At 35.3% G+C, this 16,932-nt stretch overlaps 2 protein-coding genes and 1 long non-coding RNA gene across 5 annotated transcripts; 1 reads left to right on the top strand and 2 right to left on the bottom strand.

Annotated features, from left to right (window-relative positions):
• Positions 1 to 10: 10 nt before the first annotated feature.
• On the bottom strand, positions 11 to 1,397 carry LOC117318326 (HEAT repeat-containing protein 3-like; the record flags this gene model as incomplete). Its single annotated transcript, XM_033873327.1, is given in 3 exon segments — positions 11 to 40; positions 355 to 527; positions 1,103 to 1,397. Coding segments are annotated over 3 exon segments (350 nt in total), but the record flags the coding sequence as incomplete, so codon positions are not given.
• A 2,992-nt stretch (positions 1,398 to 4,389) lies between these two features.
• On the top strand, positions 4,390 to 10,533 carry LOC117318324. Of its 2 annotated transcripts, XR_004530331.1 has the most exons (6): positions 4,390 to 4,502; positions 6,187 to 6,263; positions 7,043 to 7,316; positions 7,747 to 7,900; positions 8,702 to 8,940; positions 9,349 to 10,533. XR_004530331.1 is itself a non-coding variant. In XM_033873326.1 (5 exons), exons 2-4 carry the CDS (start codon positions 7,050 to 7,052, stop codon positions 8,737 to 8,739), a joined length of 459 nt encoding a protein of 152 aa, XP_033729217.1. In that variant the 5' UTR covers positions 6,083 to 6,263; positions 7,043 to 7,049; the 3' UTR covers positions 8,740 to 8,940; positions 9,349 to 10,533. The 2 variants fall into 2 exon arrangements, 1 of the variants encoding a protein (XP_033729217.1); XM_033873326.1 differs by lacking the exon at positions 4,390 to 4,502 and having other exon boundaries at positions 6,083 to 6,263.
• A 200-nt stretch (positions 10,534 to 10,733) lies between these two features.
• Positions 10,734 to 14,079, bottom strand: LOC117318325. 2 transcript variants are annotated; one of them, XR_004530333.1, is made up of 5 exons: positions 13,938 to 14,079; positions 13,271 to 13,390; positions 12,379 to 12,476; positions 12,106 to 12,192; positions 10,734 to 11,164 (listed from the first exon to the last, which is right to left on the bottom strand). It is a non-coding gene; the product is annotated as an uncharacterized LOC117318325 (long non-coding RNA). The 2 variants fall into 2 exon arrangements; XR_004530332.1 differs by having other exon boundaries at positions 12,379 to 13,390.
• Positions 14,080 to 16,932: the final 2,853 nt, after the last annotated feature.

The raw sequence follows: 16,932 nt of genomic DNA, 5'->3' as shown, positions 1-16,932 counted from the left end.
AACTTTTCACACATCAAGGCCACCATCAACACTGAGGTTTCTTGACACGACAACAAAAAATGGGTTATGGGAGACATACAGAATTTAACAAGATCACTAACGGAAACAGCATCTATCTGTGGGATGCATGTAGGCAAAAAATAAATCGGAGAGCTGAGAAACTGAAACAGCTTTTTATACCCTTTAAGATCTGATGTCAGCTTTTTATAGCCTTTAAGATATGATGTCTTAGATGGTCAGTAAATGACATTTACTTTTCAAAAGGCCATACAACACCATCAAATCCAATCTCCGAGTTTATCTTATCAATGATGGAAGAGACACTTTCATCCTGTTTGTTCAGTGTATTCTTACCGGAGTGCCCCCAGTGCACGGTGACGGACCTGTATACTAGGGTCAAGGATGAGGGGGGCGAGGATGCGGACGACATTTTGTTGTAGAAGACAAGTGATGGCCTGTGGTTGGGATACCAGGCCAGCTATACCTGTACAACCACACTCTCTCTCATCCTCATTAGTACTGGTCAGCTGTAAAACAACAGAGCATAAATCATTTAACATTTCTAATTCCATGAAAATAAGATGTATGATGTGTGACATAAGACATATAAATAAATGACAAGTTACTGTCATATGCTTCTACATATATGCTATAGGCAAAGAACTTAAGTATCTAAATATACATCGTCAATAGGAATTCTTTAATATATTTATACAGAACAACAATTTATCTCTGACACAAAACACGGGGACAGACTTACAGTATTTCAGGTTAAAAAGATTTCCTATTCAATTTCTTAATCTTTTACAGTTGTTCCCAATGCAATATGACTTTTGGGTATTGAAAAATTTGAAGTATTTTTTGAGGTAGTCAAATGCAAAAAAAAACCAAACAGCAACGCAAAAAATCTACTTATTGTATGCAAAAAACAGCAACGCAAAAGCTAAGAATCTAAAAATGGAAATGTGTTGGCTTTCTGCATTGGTCCAACTGGCTGAAAACATTTTTGACAGATGTATAATAGATAAATATTATTTTATGAGATGATGTTAAACAACGGATAGATTTAGGCATACCATGTTACAACATAGCAAATACACACCTTCTCCACTAGATTCTGGATTGTAGAATTCGAGGCAATGGATTTGGCAGTTTCCAGATCAAGAGCAGCTTCACAATCTTTCACACTTGGTAAGCCAGTGGGCTGGGGCTTACTTGACTTGAACTTCTTCGCTTTGCTTTTCCCCATTATCTCTTATTTTAGGCCTATATGTTATTACACTATAATGACAACTAGTATCGGGCATATCGCCGATTTATTCATTCTCAGAATACACACGTGTCTGCTAAACGTATGGAAGTCGCCATTACAATCCGGAAGTTGTGAAAGAAAGGGATGCACTACAGTCAGATAAAAAATACCGGATTATAAATGTCATGCAGGAATTGGAAATTTCTGGTAAACAAAAACGTTTCGGAAGTGTCCGGTTAATAGTCTTGCCTATGTAGTATCATTTTACTTAATGATAATATTTCTTACGTTTTATGTTTGTTGGTCAATAATAAAATTATCTAGGGGAGGGCCATTGGGTTATTTTTTGTTTTATTCCTGACCACAGGAAAGTGTCAAGCCCCTGTGGATTTAAATATTACCATCACCAATCAAAATAAATATATAAATTACATTTTATAGGTCCTATCGTGTCCACAAGCCGCCCGATTCCGGTTGATCATGTATTAATTGTCTTTTGGCCCTGTGCATCTCGGTGCATTTTTATGAAAGAAAATTCACGTATTTCATACCTCTTATGTTTTTTAAATGCCAATTTAACAATAAAAATAGGTACATAACTAACCTTTTAAAGGTCCGACCCTGACCACAAATATGTCTCTTGATTCTGCTTGGTCCGGTAAATCGTCTTTTACTTTAAACATATTTTATTGCCAAAATAGAGACAAAGGATCAGGCACAATTATTTTTTTTCAACTTATAGACACCCACTCCCATCATACAAATACATTACATTGAGATAGGCATTGACATATAGAATATTTAACATAGACACAGGTTCGCAAGAAAGAGTACGTACGTGAATATACATAAAAAAACATGATATTACTGGATTTGATGTAAACTTTATTTCATTTCTTTTGATAGATTATATGACAACATTTTTGTAACAACAAACAGAAACAGGACATGGAAACAAGCTTGAAAGCTAATACTAGTCCACTTCCTTCAACTGGTGGATTTGATGTAGTTTTTGCACCTATCGGAACACAAGAGAGTTTTGGTCTACAGAAAGATCTGAATTTCCAAACAAGAGAAGTTCTAAATAAAAATTCCAAACCTAAGGCATTTCAACTTTGAAACATATTTAATCTTTCCAGTTGATACAATATGCATTGAAACAAAAAGTGAAAGGCATTTTCGCAAGGATGTCCACATGTGAAAAACGGATCAAGATTTACTCGATACAGATCATATTTGTATTTGAGAACGTTTAACTTTCTTTCACCATAGCTGTAGTCGTAAGGTGGAGATGTATGGGGCGCCGTTTTACTATTTATTCCCATTTGGTGATATCACCTATATTCAATCAGTGATATCACCCATTCGAATAGGTGATATCACTTAATGAAACGAATAGGTGATATCACTTAATAAAACGAATAGGTGATATCACTCATTCGAATAGGTGATATCACTAAAAAATATTCTTGAGTGATATCACCTATTCGAATAGGTGATATCACTTATACAATTCTTAAGTGATATCACCTATTCGAATGAGTGATATAACCTATACGAATAGGTGATATCACTTATGAAATCTTATAAGTGATATCATCTATTCGAATTGGTGATATCACCTATTCGAATGAGTGATATCGCCTATTCGAATGGGTGATATCACTTAATGAAACGAATAGGTGATATCACTTAAAAAAAGTTCTTAAGTGATATCACCTATTCGAATAGGTGATATCACTCATTTGAATAGGGGCCGCGGTGGCCGAGTAGTTAAGGTGTCCCGACACTTTAACACTAGCCCTCCACCACTGAGTTGCGAGTTCGAAACCTACGTGGGGCAGTTGCCAGGTACTGACTGTAGGGCGGTGGTTTTTCTCCGGGTACTCCGGCTTTCCTCCACCTCCAAAACCTTGCACGTCCTTAAATCCATGCACAGAGAAAAGTTTCGTGTGTCATTTTTGTGGAAAACATAACTTTTTGTTCAATTACATATCTTTACATATGCCAGATAAAAGACTGGTGATAATATCAACAGTGAGGCCAGGGACTTTTTATTTGTTTCCATTGGCGCACCCACTCTCTTTTAGGAGCAAGAGTGTTTATTAGGTCAAATACGGACACGACTAACATTTTAAAGGCCCGATTATATCCAATCATCACATTCATCCTGCAGGACCCAGAACATACACGTGAAAGATGTTATCATTTTATATTTGTTGTTAAAATTAGGTCACAATATTTTAATATGTCTCCTTAAAATCAAAATAAAAGGTCCAATAATGCCAGTTTCGCAATAATAGCTCTACAGATACAATGTTTTATTGTTGTAATATGCAATCCTTAGTAACTGGGATCAATCTAGGTTTGATGTTCAACCGTTAATGTGCAGTTTCTCCCATAGAGGAGCAAATTCCCCGTTAGATAAATCTCTCTGAAGCTAAAAAAAAACACCTTCGGAGCTACAAAATAGACGGGTTTTATTTTATTTTTTTTTTTTTTCTCAAAATTGTTTATTGTCAATTTTGATGGTTTTAGATACATACCATTTTACATGTATTTCCGTTTTTAGAACTTTGTATATTACATTAGTATAAGAAGCAGACTTCTGTATCTCACCATGCACCTAGTCGACATCTTAGGAATAGTGCAAAATCTTTATTATGCAACTCATTAAGCAGACTTAATATTCGTGAATTCAGTCTTTTTATGAGAAGCCAAAATATTTTAATGTCATCATGGGCACTTACAATGTAGACAGTATATGTGCCATTCTCTGTCAATTTTAAGGAACAGCTGAAAAAGTACTGTTTTATATGGTGGCTCGTTAGGGCCAAGTATCAAATCTCGCATTCTCGCACTCTCGACCTTAGGTCGAGAACGCGAGAATGCGAAAACGCGACGGCGAGGGAGCGAAAACGCGAGATTGCGAAAGAGCGAAAACGCGAGAATGCGAAAACTCGACGGCGAGAATGCGAAAACGCGACGGCGAAAACGCGAGATTAATCTCGCACTCTCGCCGTCGCGATTTCGCTCCCTCGCCGTCGCGTTTTCGCATTCTCGCGTTCTCGACCTAAAGTCGAGAACGCGAGAACGCGAGATTAGTCATTAACGGCCGTCCTCGCACTCTCGCTCCCTCGCGTAACGATGTTCCCATAATTTCACATGCGTTTTTAACCCAAAGCGTCTGGAGGATCGGGATGCTTCACCGCGCGCCTTTACAAGATGGCTTCAACTTCTGAAAGTACAAGTAAGTACCCCTATCAAGAATTTTTTTTACATATTACACCTTTGCATTGAAAGTATTTCAACCTTCGTTGTTACTTCTAGCTAAGGAATGTATTCCCTGCTATCTGGCCATAGTAAAACGACCAGAATCATTCGGGCTACTCGACCACCTGTCCACGTGGCTGGACTGATTTTTAAAATTAGTTCGTGTAATATTTTTCCTTAGGATTCATTGATGTAAAAAAAACGTTGTTAGATTTGTCGGTTTGAAATGACTGTTGAATAGTATGCATATATTGGCACTGACTGCCCGCAGAGGACTGCGTGCTGTGAGGCGAGGCCAAAAAAGTTAAATTAGCATTTCAAAAATCTTCTCTGCTCCCAAACAGTGGATTCAAATACGGTACTCTTCATAGATTGAAAGGTCTTATAGGCCTATTAGGTCTTTAAACAAATTGTGAATTTTATGACCCTGTCCCTTGGGTCTCGGGTTTCCCCCGGGTAGGGGCAAATTTTACTGTAGTTTATATATATGTATATAGGGAACACATAATATTTAGCATTATTTATTCAATTGCCAAAGAAAATAATATAGTCTAAACCATACTAGAACTATCAGTATGGGATGGCTGTTGAATAGTACATACATTGGACATTGCACACAAGCCCCTGTGTAAATTGGCATTGTCTGACCCCCAGGGACTTGAGGGGAGGGGCGAAAAGTGCTCAAATTGACTAAAATTGGAAAAATCTTCTCTAGCTACTTCTACCTTTGGTCAGAGACATATATACATATATGTCTCTGCTTTGGTACAGTATATGGTGGATTCAACTTCCATACATAGAAGGGTCTGAAGGTCTAGTATCTTTTACCAAAATTATGAATCATGGTATGGGTCTCGCATTTCTCCCTAGAGAGGGGATAAGGTATAATTAGTTCATATCACTATCAGAATTCAGGTGACCTGTCTGACCATAATAAGGCCCCTGGGCCACTTCCTTTTTCTTATTGGCAAAAACTGAAATCCGGGTTTTTTAACAGTTTGGGATCTAGGCCTAATATTAAGTATTAACCGCTCTCTTCAATATGGCGGTTCTTACAAAGTTGACAGCTACGTTTCAGACTCCTACTTTATGAATTGTCTTACAAATATGTGAGTAACTAATTGAGAGCTGTATTCAGTATTTGTTTAAGAATTGTACATTATCTGTAATAACACATTCTGTTTACAATGTCAAATGAATCTCAAAGGACTGGTAGCTCATCAACTACCATACAGTACCTTACAGACTAACCTACCACAGGGTGTATAATGTTAACACTTAAACAGGTGATGTTTGGCCTTCGATCATTGATGTACATTATCAAGCAAGTGTCCAAATATCTGGACCTGACAATTATTTACACAGATCCTCTGTGATTTATGAACTAAAATGTATAACTTGGTCAGAGCATGATAAATCTGATGAAATGTTTCAAAAAGGGTCAGCATTTAGGGGATAGTACGTTGTTTTGAGTGGCTATACTGGCAATTAGAATATGAAATTTGGTTTTAACTCGAGACCGATTGGATCAGCATTAAAAAGATCGAATAGTGAGTCTGGAAAGAGGAATCACAACTATAATTTTACTTGACCTTAGATTGTATATTTTTATGTTTGTCTGAAGATTGTATTAACTGCACTTTTAAGAAATTTGTTCACAGTTGAAGTTGATCCATTTGAAGTCATCCTGGAGAAGATTGGATGTGGCCATCTCACGCAATCGTTCAAAGATGACATGGTAAGAGAGTGGATTTGATAGTAGTACATGTATATAAGAAAATGTAATGTCCTCGAAAGGTAGATTATAACAAGATAATGAAAAACATTGCTGCAAGGCCTTTCTGCTCTCCCAGGCTACTTCAGGCGGACTAATATATATATGCAATAATTTTGTGCAATATTCCTTTAAATCGCTACATGCCACACTATAACCATATATAGCATTGTTTGAGATTTACAAATAAAACAAATTGAATATGAACATTATTTTGACATTTGGTCTAATCCAACCAGGTGAGCGATACAATCCTCGATACGATTCTTGTTAATAAAGTGTCAAATAGGAAAATTTTCTCCCACACCACACAGGTTCTTTACTCTAGAGTCTAGGTAAGAGATGAAATTGGTTTTGCTCTACCTATAAAATGTATAGAAAATTATTGACCGATTCAGTATCGTCACTCTAGGTTCTGCATTTCTTAATAATATTTTGATGAAGGTACATGTATATACACAGAATATCTCAGACATGTTCTTTTTTTGTATCAGCCAGGTTCCAAGGTCAATGTCGAGGTCACAGTTGCTCCTGTATAACCTTATAAAATCCTCAATCATCAGTTTTTCATACAATTCATGTTTTAATATTTCAGTGACACTTTCAAATTAGTGGAAGGGTATTCATGCATATTAAAAGCTATTTTCTAGCCGCAGATCAGATTCTTTTTCTTTTAAAAGTTCAGTTTGTAATCATTTCATTGGTCCACCAATCCATCAATAGATATTTTTTTCATGTTTCAGAGGTCTTATGGCAGAGATATGTGGGAAAATTTTTCAGGGTCAGGAAGGGCAGAACTTTTTTCGGCATGACCTTGAAAAATTATCTCAAGGATTCTATGAACTGTCAGGCAAACTGGTTGCCTTTTCCCTCCTCCATGGTGGGCCAAGTATACCAGTTCTCCATCCAGCTGTTGCAAATGTTGTGTTAGATGGAGATGTTGCTATGGAGACAGAAACATTGCCCTTGTTGGAGGATTGTATCTTCGACTGGGAAACCAGAGAGAAATTAATTCTGGTGAGTTGATATGATCTACATAATAAATCAGTAAACTTGGCTCATTTAACAATGTAGTATACTGGGTTAAGCAACACAGTCTTCTTTTTTAAGCAAATAAATGTACAAATTGGGATAAGTCAATTTTCGTCAAAAAATCATCTACTTCTTTTTTAATTTGAATAACCTTCATCCTCATCAATATCTTCTTCATGCTGGCGGGGACTTCAAATTTACTTTATGTGCATATTCATTCCACCTGAACATGTGAATATTGTAGTATGATTACCTTAAATTCGAACTTTGTTGAATGTCATCCTTGAAAACCATTTCTAGAACACTGATATACTGGAGTATAATAAATATAAAAATATGATTTTGCCAGTATAGGTACATTGAGTGGTGTGCTATAAAACGTTCTTACATAAATAATGTTTTTTTTTCTTTTTAGTTGCAGAATACACTTGATGAAAAGCAGTACCACAATCAACTGGATAAAATCAGTGACTGGTGCTTGGAACAGAGTTTGTCTATCTCTAATTTTAGACATTTTGAGAAAAAACAACAACTAATGGACATCCTAAAAAAAATGAAATTTTCTACCGGTAAGTCAGAGCCAAATGTTTTCCAGCTAAATTAAAAAAAAAAATGCAAAATAATTCTGATGATTCAAATATTATAAAGTCCATGGTAAACAGTGAAGCTGCGGAAGGGGGGAGACTATAGTTTTTCTCATCAGCTCTCTGTACGTACATAACGCCAAAAGTTGACAGTGCTTCAACCCTTGAGTGATATTGATCAAACTGAACACTATTCAAAAAGGAAGATAATTTTTCACACATGAAGTTTCAGGGATGTCGGGTCACTCACGTGCGGTTAGTTCAATTCATTTTGACAGTCAGTGTATATAGAGTCCTTGGTAAGAACTTGTGTCAGGCATGGTCAACTGTAGACAAGAGAGGCAATTATAATTTTCCTAAAATTCAACATAATTTCTATCAAAATTCAGACGCTATAAGTTCTTGAATTTTTAGCTCACATGGTCTAAAGGACCAAGGTGACCTTATGCCATACCGTGGCTTCCAGCGTTGGTCTGTCTGTCAACAATAACCTTTGTATGTTGATATATATTGATAAGATCTTCGAGTTTGAAAATGGAAATGATTCAAAAGTAATCTAAAGAGTTATTGCCCTTGGTAATACTATTAATATTAGCTCACTGGTTATGAGTAACCCTGAGCTAATGCTGTACCCCACTGCCTGCGTCCTTGTCGGCGTCCCACCCCAAAGTGAATATAATTCACCATAGTTTCCTTACATGGATAGTAACATACATATATATATTGACCTTGTATAGGCATACAACAGAAATATGCACATGTATCAATGTGTCTATTACATTTCAGAGTCCAGTCAGAATTTTTTCAGTTCAGGAATGGATTGAACAAAGTGGGAAGACTGCTAGATGCAGTCCAACTGGCCCCAAAGTCTTTTCTTCATCTCTTCACCCAGACCAGCAAAGCTCTACGGTTCAGAGACATCGGGGAGCTTTATAAGGTGAACTGGAGTCCTGATGGATCCAACAATAAGAGGCAGGAGGAACAGGCTTTGTATTGTCTAGAAGCTTTTCTTGCCTATTCAGAAGGTTAGTTACATTATGAATACCATTTGTATCTATAATGGCATATAGATTTTAGTGTAGAATATTCTGCCAGACCAAAATGTGTTTCAGAATACAAACTTTCACCAGCTTTAAAATTCAAGCTATAAATTGAAAACTTAATCCGAGCTGCTCAATATTTAAATGTTATATTGCATTACAGTGTATAGTTGGTCTGTATGTTCAGCTGCGAAACATGAATTTGTTTAATGAACTGATGATCTTTAAGCAATGAAACATTGAGGGTATGTTTGTATTGTTTGAAAGATTTCTATATAAGTATCACATGCCCTGTATTCTGCAAAATGTTTTTTTTTTATATTTATGTAGCAATTGATACATGTATTAGAAAAATATATCTGTGACAATAGTATCTTTAATTTTTTCTCTCAGGGGGATCCACAGGGATTTCATTAGACGAGGTGCTATCCTTTTGGACTGGAGCAGCAAGCATTCCTCCACTAGGATTTGAAAAATCTCTGGAAGTGTCCTTTGGAAGCACTAAACAATTTCCAACAGCCCACACCTGTGCCCTTATATTAACAATATGGCGTTGTTTCGATGATCCTGACGAGTTTCAGGATACAATTACAAAAGCAATAAAATGGGCAGGAGGTTTTAATCTTGTTTGACAATCAAAACGTTTTCATGACAGCAAAGTTTCTTAGATTTTAAAATTGTGTTCAAGGCTTTCATTGCATGTTGTGCCAATTTTTTTTAGATGTATAGCAGCTAACCTCAAGTGAAGAACATTTATTTAGGCCCCTGCCGGTAAAACTGGAGATCAATGTATTTGTCTCCGTCGTCTGTCTGTTTGTCCGGAAGTTGGCTTCCTGGCAAAACTTGAGTGAGAAGTGATGAATGATACAAAGTGGGATTGAATCTGTGGTCAAAATGTCAACTATGAGATCACTGTTACTGAATAGACTTGCTACTTAATAGATATGTATGGTCAAATTGATAACCTCAATATTAGTCGTCTGATTAATATTTTGTAATGGCATTAAGGGAATTATGAAGCAAAGTTTATAAGAAACAAATTGAGAACCAACTGACCTGTGGTCATGTAAAGGTGAAGGTCACTGGTTCAAGATTAGATTTCGCATTTTGTGGAAATAAGATTTTAAGACATGAAGAAAAGTATGTCAGAATGACACAATAAGTCAACTAACCTAGGGTCAACAAGTGTTATAACCTGTTGGTTGAATCCCTCTACCCAACATTAAATTAGGAGACAAATGTGTATAGTTTGCAATCTGATTTCGCATTTGTCATTTTCCATAAGCTTTTCCTTTAAAAATAGCTTTTAAATCATGGACTCATTTCAATTTAATCAAATGCGATTGCGCAACAGATCCAGTTTATATTACACACATTAGGTTCAACATGGTAAGACTGGATATAATTTCAATTACATGCTATTTTCAATGATTTAGAGAATTTTACTGACAATTTCATTTGATTCCAATGCAGTGTCTTCAGTTGTTTACAAGAAAGGATGAACATTAATATTCTGAGTGTTAGCTTCTTTCTTTGATTGATGTTCAAATCAAATAAAAAATAAATTTGGAAGATTTAGCTCATGTTATTTCTTTATAAAGGTCATCTGACATATTGGGCCTGTACCATGCCGATGCAAAGCCCCACTATGTTGTTTAATTGAATGACTTTGACCCACTTTCAAGGTGACTGGGGTCAAAAAGGCTATGATATTTAAAAAAAAAATAACCTAGGTACATATATATAGAGACCTGATGTTGGGCCTGTAGCTTGCTGGGATGGAGGAATACCAATTTTATTCAAATGAATAAGCTTGACCTACTTTTAAGGTCACATGTATCCAACATTTCAACCATTATGGGTTATACTACTTTTTGAAGTTTGACATACTCAATGTAGTCCGATAACCATTTAAGGTCCTTTGGGCCTCTTGTTTTTGTTAATCTTTAAAGTTTTTGAGGATAAACTATTATTGTCACAATCCTCATCACATTGTCAACTTATCCAATCTATATCTTTTGTAACATCTATTGGAACAGTTCCTTTGCATCTTCAGAATTTATAGGCTCACTCCTTCTACCTTCAAGCAAAATAGACGTGAAGTGTTCCTTCATCTCCTCTGTGCATCCATAGCAGCTTGGATAACTACAGAAACTCTTCAAGGACTCCACATCACTTAATTTCACTGAAAATTTGTAATCCACTGTCCCTAAAACATAACATTATGATATACATGTAATATATGGTAATCAAAATTTTAAAATTAAGATTGGCATTGAAAGCAAAAGCGGGAGGCGTGTGTACCTTGCCAAGTATATATTCATCTGACAATGCAGAGTTGAAATGAAATAATACAAATTGTTAAAATTGATAAAATCATAATTATAGGCAATGAACTAGAAACAATGTTGGTGTCCTAGGTAAGAATTGAAAATTTCAAATAAAGTATCAATGATCTAATTGTAAAAAGGATCATATTGTATCTCCCTGGGGTAAAATGGGGACCACAGGGGGGTTACACCAACAACTTTTATTTTGTAACTTAAAATAATCTTCATCGATTCTAAAACTGGACATAAACTTTTATATACAATATCATTATATATATAATATTTCATTTATATGTAATCACTTTTCCTGCCACATCACCTAGTCCAACTCATTGGGATTAAGTTTCCCATTTCACATCACAGAATTCAGTATTGCCAAGACACAATGCATTACACACCCTCATATTATGTGAATAAAGATGCAAGACATTTATTTCCTTATATATGGTAAACTGATTCCTCCCTGTGGACAAATGGGGAGTTCCATGGGCTCAGCCTGAACAATTTTTAGAGATAGCATTTCTAGAACTTATGGATTTTAAAGATTGAGAAGTTTAACCCTTTGGAACTTTTAGGCAACAACACTATGTCTCTGGCTATTAGGAACCTTATTTTAACAAAGATGAATTCCTTCTGGTTCTAGCAAAGTTTCATTAAAATTCATCATTAAATTAGTTAATGTACCACCAGTAAAGTATTATTATTTATGAAACACATATATGAAGGCTTGGAATGGTAGACGAACAATGTCGATGACCCTTTGGGTTAAGATTACCTAAATTAAATTAAAAAAAAATTGTAACAAAAAATTTAACAATACCGTGTAGCTCAGGGTGTAGATACATCATCTCTGGTTTTCCAGAAGGACACTCCTCTGGTTGTCTGGTAAGTGTACACCTTGGAACTCCTAAATCATTTTGATTAAGAAACAAAACTGAAAGTAAATTATACCAATGCTAATGAGGAAGGAATCTATTTTGTGTCACCTGAGACATATAGGTATCACTTTGGCAGCAAGGGTGTTGGCTTTTGCATTACTTTAAATTGTTAAAATACATGATGAATGTTCACCTTAAAGTTTTGCTTTACATACCATTTATCTCTTCTACAAAATCTAGAAAGTATGAGGCAACCACTCTTGGGTCATTGTTGGTTCTGGCAACTTTTAACCATAAGACACGTCGTTAAAATCTGTAATATTAAATATTTACAACTTTTACAATTGAAACAAGAGCAATTTCAAATACAATTCATGAAACTTAGGTTTCATTCCAAATTAATATCAAATAACCTATGGCAATATTTTATGATTTTTTTCCCGTTATATGCAGTTTGATCTTGAATTAAAAGAAGACTTAGTCAAGAATTTAATTGTATAGGAATACTCAGATACTAACTCATTATTACTATGCATTAAAACTTCAAAGTTACTATATAAACCATAATGATACTTATTTCAAACTAGATAAGAAAGATATTGCTGCACACCATTAAATGAACTTTAATTGAGTACGGTATGATATTTTCCCTGCTTTTCTCTCTCCCATTTCTATGTTAACAGTCATGCCAATAGGAATAACATCATATTGTGACATAATAACTAGATTAGTAGAATGATTGAATCAAGATGGTCTGTCTATTGGTCACTTTTATCACAATCAGTCTAAAAACTATCATACATACATGTATCTTGGTACATATCACAAAAAGAAACCAAGGGAGTTCCTATATATACATGTTATGCAACTAGAGAAATATACATGCTGCCCTCCAAGAGAAAAAATTAACTTACCACTTGTTTGCCATTTCAAATCACACAATGAATAACAATAACTGTTTAGGGTTAAACAAGAGATCAAGAGCAAAGGGGGATTTGAACAGTCACATTAAAAGAAGTTTAATTAAGATACTGAAATGTTCACAGACTTTGTCACCCACAGATGGCTCCATGTATGGCTAATCCAAAAGGCTTCAATTTGTCATACCCATCTATATGGACCAGGAAGTTGGGCCCCTTGTTGTAGTATGTCCTGATCAGGCAGTGATGTGTCCTAAGCTCCACACCTTTTGGGTCAATTTGCCAAAGAATGCTAGATACTGATTTTCTGTAAAAATAAAGTCAACAACAGGATTAGTGTAAAATATCAGTCTACAGCATTTAGCAATATCATACAATATATGTACTATATCAAAGTCAGATAACATTAACACTTTTCTGGAAGCTCTGAAAGATAAAATACGGGCCAGACGGATAGTAAAAACATTGATACTCTAAGAGGCTAATGAATAAGATCCCGCAACATAGAAGTGATTCTGAGGCATATTTAATTACATGGTACAGTCAAAACAACCTTAATCATTACTCAAGATGTTATGGTAATAAAAAAAGTGTGAGTAATCAAGAAAGTTGTATGCGACACAGGGGCCAGGGAATTAGTTACAGGTCTACATGTATTTGGACCTAAATCCTAGTGTTTATCATGAATTTTAAGACGTCTTAAATGCCTGGATAAAGAACTTTTCCTTGTTTGTTATGATGTCATGAATGTGGAAGTATATAATTCAAACAGATACAAAGAAGTGTTTTATCTCACTGAATTTGTAGGATTAAATTATAATCAATGAAAAAGGTTAAATGATTTTAGTATTTACCTTCCAACTGCCATGCCATGCTTTGTCAAAAGTCTCTTAGTCAGGCTGCGGTATCCCAGGTTTTGACCACTGCCTTTTCTTTCTTCCTTAAATTAACAATATATTATCATACACTGTTGCCTTGAATTGGAAGATACATTATTTAAAATTACAAACGTTTTCACAACAGTACCTTTCTGAATAACAATTGTATACTGCTGCTATAGTAAGTATAAGCTATTGCATCACCAAATTCAGTTTTCCTATAGTGCAGAATTTTTTTTTCGTAATCTTTATTCTTTTTTTATCAGTTTTATAACAATGGCAAACATGTCATACATAGACAATTTTAACTTCACACATTTTCATTCACACCATGAATCTTCATTCATATTAAATTTTCAGATTGCCTGTGATTGTGTCGAATTACCTACAGACACGAGAGAGAGAAGTTGTGGCCATCCCCCCCACTTTCAAGGAGTAACATTGTATGCATTTAAAAGTAAAAGTTTCAAAAAAGGGTTTAAGAATTATTAATTAAATTTTCCCATTTTTTTCATTCACTATTAAATTTTGATAAAATAATTCACCTTTTTTTTCCAGCAATAATATTTCTGATATAATATGTAAATAGAAAAGTGATTGGAAACAGTATCATTTGTTAAAAGACCATTATAGTCTAAACGGCAGTGATATACTGACCAGGTTACTGCTTATATTATCTTTACATATATCTAGTACATGTTTGTAACAGTTGGGCTCTATGGCATGGTAACCCTAGAAAAAATCACATGATCTTGACTTACATGTACAAATGTCTGACATATTAGAAAATAGGGACAAATAAATTATATAGTCATTGACTGAGGTTCTAGGTGTCAACTGAACTACCTATTGCCGTAAACACTTTTCTTGTGTACTCCCATCTTCTCCACTTGCCTTAAACCCATCTCCTCAGTGTCTTTTTATTTGAACAACTACTATCAAGGAAAAAAAAGGGCTTATCAGAATACATAATCATTTTTAAAAGTGTAAATAATATAATAAACACAACCAAATCTGTATTGGCAGGATATATGGTCGATCGATCTACCCTACATGCATAAACCAAAGCATGTGACCATATCCTATACAGATTATTTATTTGAATATATTGATAACTTAGGATAAACTATATATTATTATTTGAATATATGTGATAAACTTATGAATAAATATATATAAAACTTATGATACATGATAAACTTATTTTTTGGGGGTCCCCAAACTTAATAAACAAAGTTAATACTTAACTAATTATTAATACTTTAAAGGATTTTTATTCTTATATAATTAATTAAAATAATTACATTGCTACCTTTTGCCAGAACTAAACATTGCAATATCTCTTGAAATCAGCAATAGAATTTATGCCAATATTATGCCTATTCAGAGGGAAGCTGCAAAATATTCTTTACAGTATGTGAAATTTCAATAAATTGCGAATTCCATTGAAGCCAAAAAAATTAATTAAAAATTAGGTGCCATATCTCTATTTTTCATACAGATTCCTTTTCATTACTCTAAAATCTTACCTGTTCAACATGTTTTGTGTTACACACTACATGTACCCATTTTTCTATATTCTGTTTTTATATCTCCTTAAACATAATACCTTGTATACTTACAAGCTATGCAGATAGGCCCACTTACCTCATACTATTCCTTTATAGTGGCATCTTCTTTGTTTGATTTCCAAATTGGGTGTGAACAAATCCCTCAATATATCATCCCTGGTATCTATTTTCCATAACAAATAATATCATTAATTAATCCCATTAAAACAAACCATGTTTATTTGAAAAGAAAGTTTATTGATATGATGTTTGGGTTTAATGGATTTTGCCCTTTAATTCGGGCTTTCCGTCCGCCCTACGTTGGATCGAAATAAAAAAAAAGTTTAAATTAGAGTCTAAGTCTAGCCCTCGGTCTGATTACAGTCCATGCCTCAAGGCCACACCTCAATTATCTGAAGTAATAAGCTAACAAGCTAAACGTGTCTTATAGAATGTAACCTACGTACACGTGCCTTGTCCGCTGCCCCTAGACCCACGCATCTCCATCACCCACCGCAATATAGTTTACACAGCAGACCTTGTCCATGATTAGGTTTCTATCTATTACGCGTATACACTTTTGTCATCAAAACAAACAAGATTTATTCCATGAAACAACAGTAAAATTCTAACACTACCTCGAACCTCAAGCCATTTCATTTTGCCGAATCGAATCGGAAAGGATCCCCCGATCCTCCAGACCTTATGAGTTAAACTACGCCATGTGAAATTATGGATCTTCCATGGGAACTTCCTTACTCGAGGGAGCGAGAGTGCGAGGACGGCCGTTTAATACTAATCTCTCGTTCTCGCGTTCTCGACTTTAAGGCGAGAAGCGCGAGAATGCGAAAACGCGACGGCGAGGGAGCGAAATCGCGACGGCGAGAGTGCGCGTTTTCGCATTCTCGCCGTCGAGTTTTCGCATTCTCGCGTTTTCGCTCTTTCGCAATCTCGCGTTTTCGCTCCCTCGCCGTCGCGTTTTCGCATTCTCGCGTTCTCGACCTAAGGTCGAGAGTGCGAGAATGCGAGATTTGATACTTGGCCCTAACGAGCCACCATTGTTGTCGTGTATACATTGTTGTGTATACCTTGTTGTCGTTTATACATTGTTGTCGTTTATACATTGTTGTGTATTGTTGTCGCTCATATATTAGTGTTGTGCATATATTGGTGTCGTGTATAAATTGTTGTCGTGTATACATTGTTGTCGTGTATACATTGTTGTCGTGTATACCTTGTTATCGTGTATACATTGTTGTCGTGTATATATTGGTGTCGTGTATATATTGTTGTCGTGTATATATTGTTGTCGTGTATACATTGTTGTCGTGTATATATTGGTGTCGTGTATACATTGTTGTCGTGTATACATTGTTGTCGTGTATACATTGTTGTCGTGTATACCTTGTTATCGTGTATAC

The sequence above is a fragment of the Pecten maximus genome, unplaced genomic scaffold, assembly GCF_902652985.1.
Source record: "Pecten maximus unplaced genomic scaffold, xPecMax1.1, whole genome shotgun sequence".
NCBI lineage: Eukaryota > Metazoa > Mollusca > Bivalvia > Pectinida > Pectinidae > Pecten > Pecten maximus.
Note: the sequence above shows the minus strand (reverse complement) of the source record. Positions and strands in the feature narration are given on the sequence as shown.

Excerpts from the sequence above, each read along its gene's own strand:
- LOC117318324 (XM_033873326.1), top strand. The coding sequence starts at position 7,050 with ATGGCAGAGATATGTGGGAAAATTTTTCAGGGTCAGGAAGGGCAGAAC. Across the intron at positions 7,317-7,746 it reads CCAGAGAGAAATTAATTCTG|TTGCAGAATACACTTGATGA; the intron begins GTGAGTTGATAT and ends TTTTCTTTTTAG. Across the intron at positions 7,901-8,701 it reads AAAAATGAAATTTTCTACCG|AGTCCAGTCAGAATTTTTTC; the intron begins GTAAGTCAGAGC and ends ATTACATTTCAG.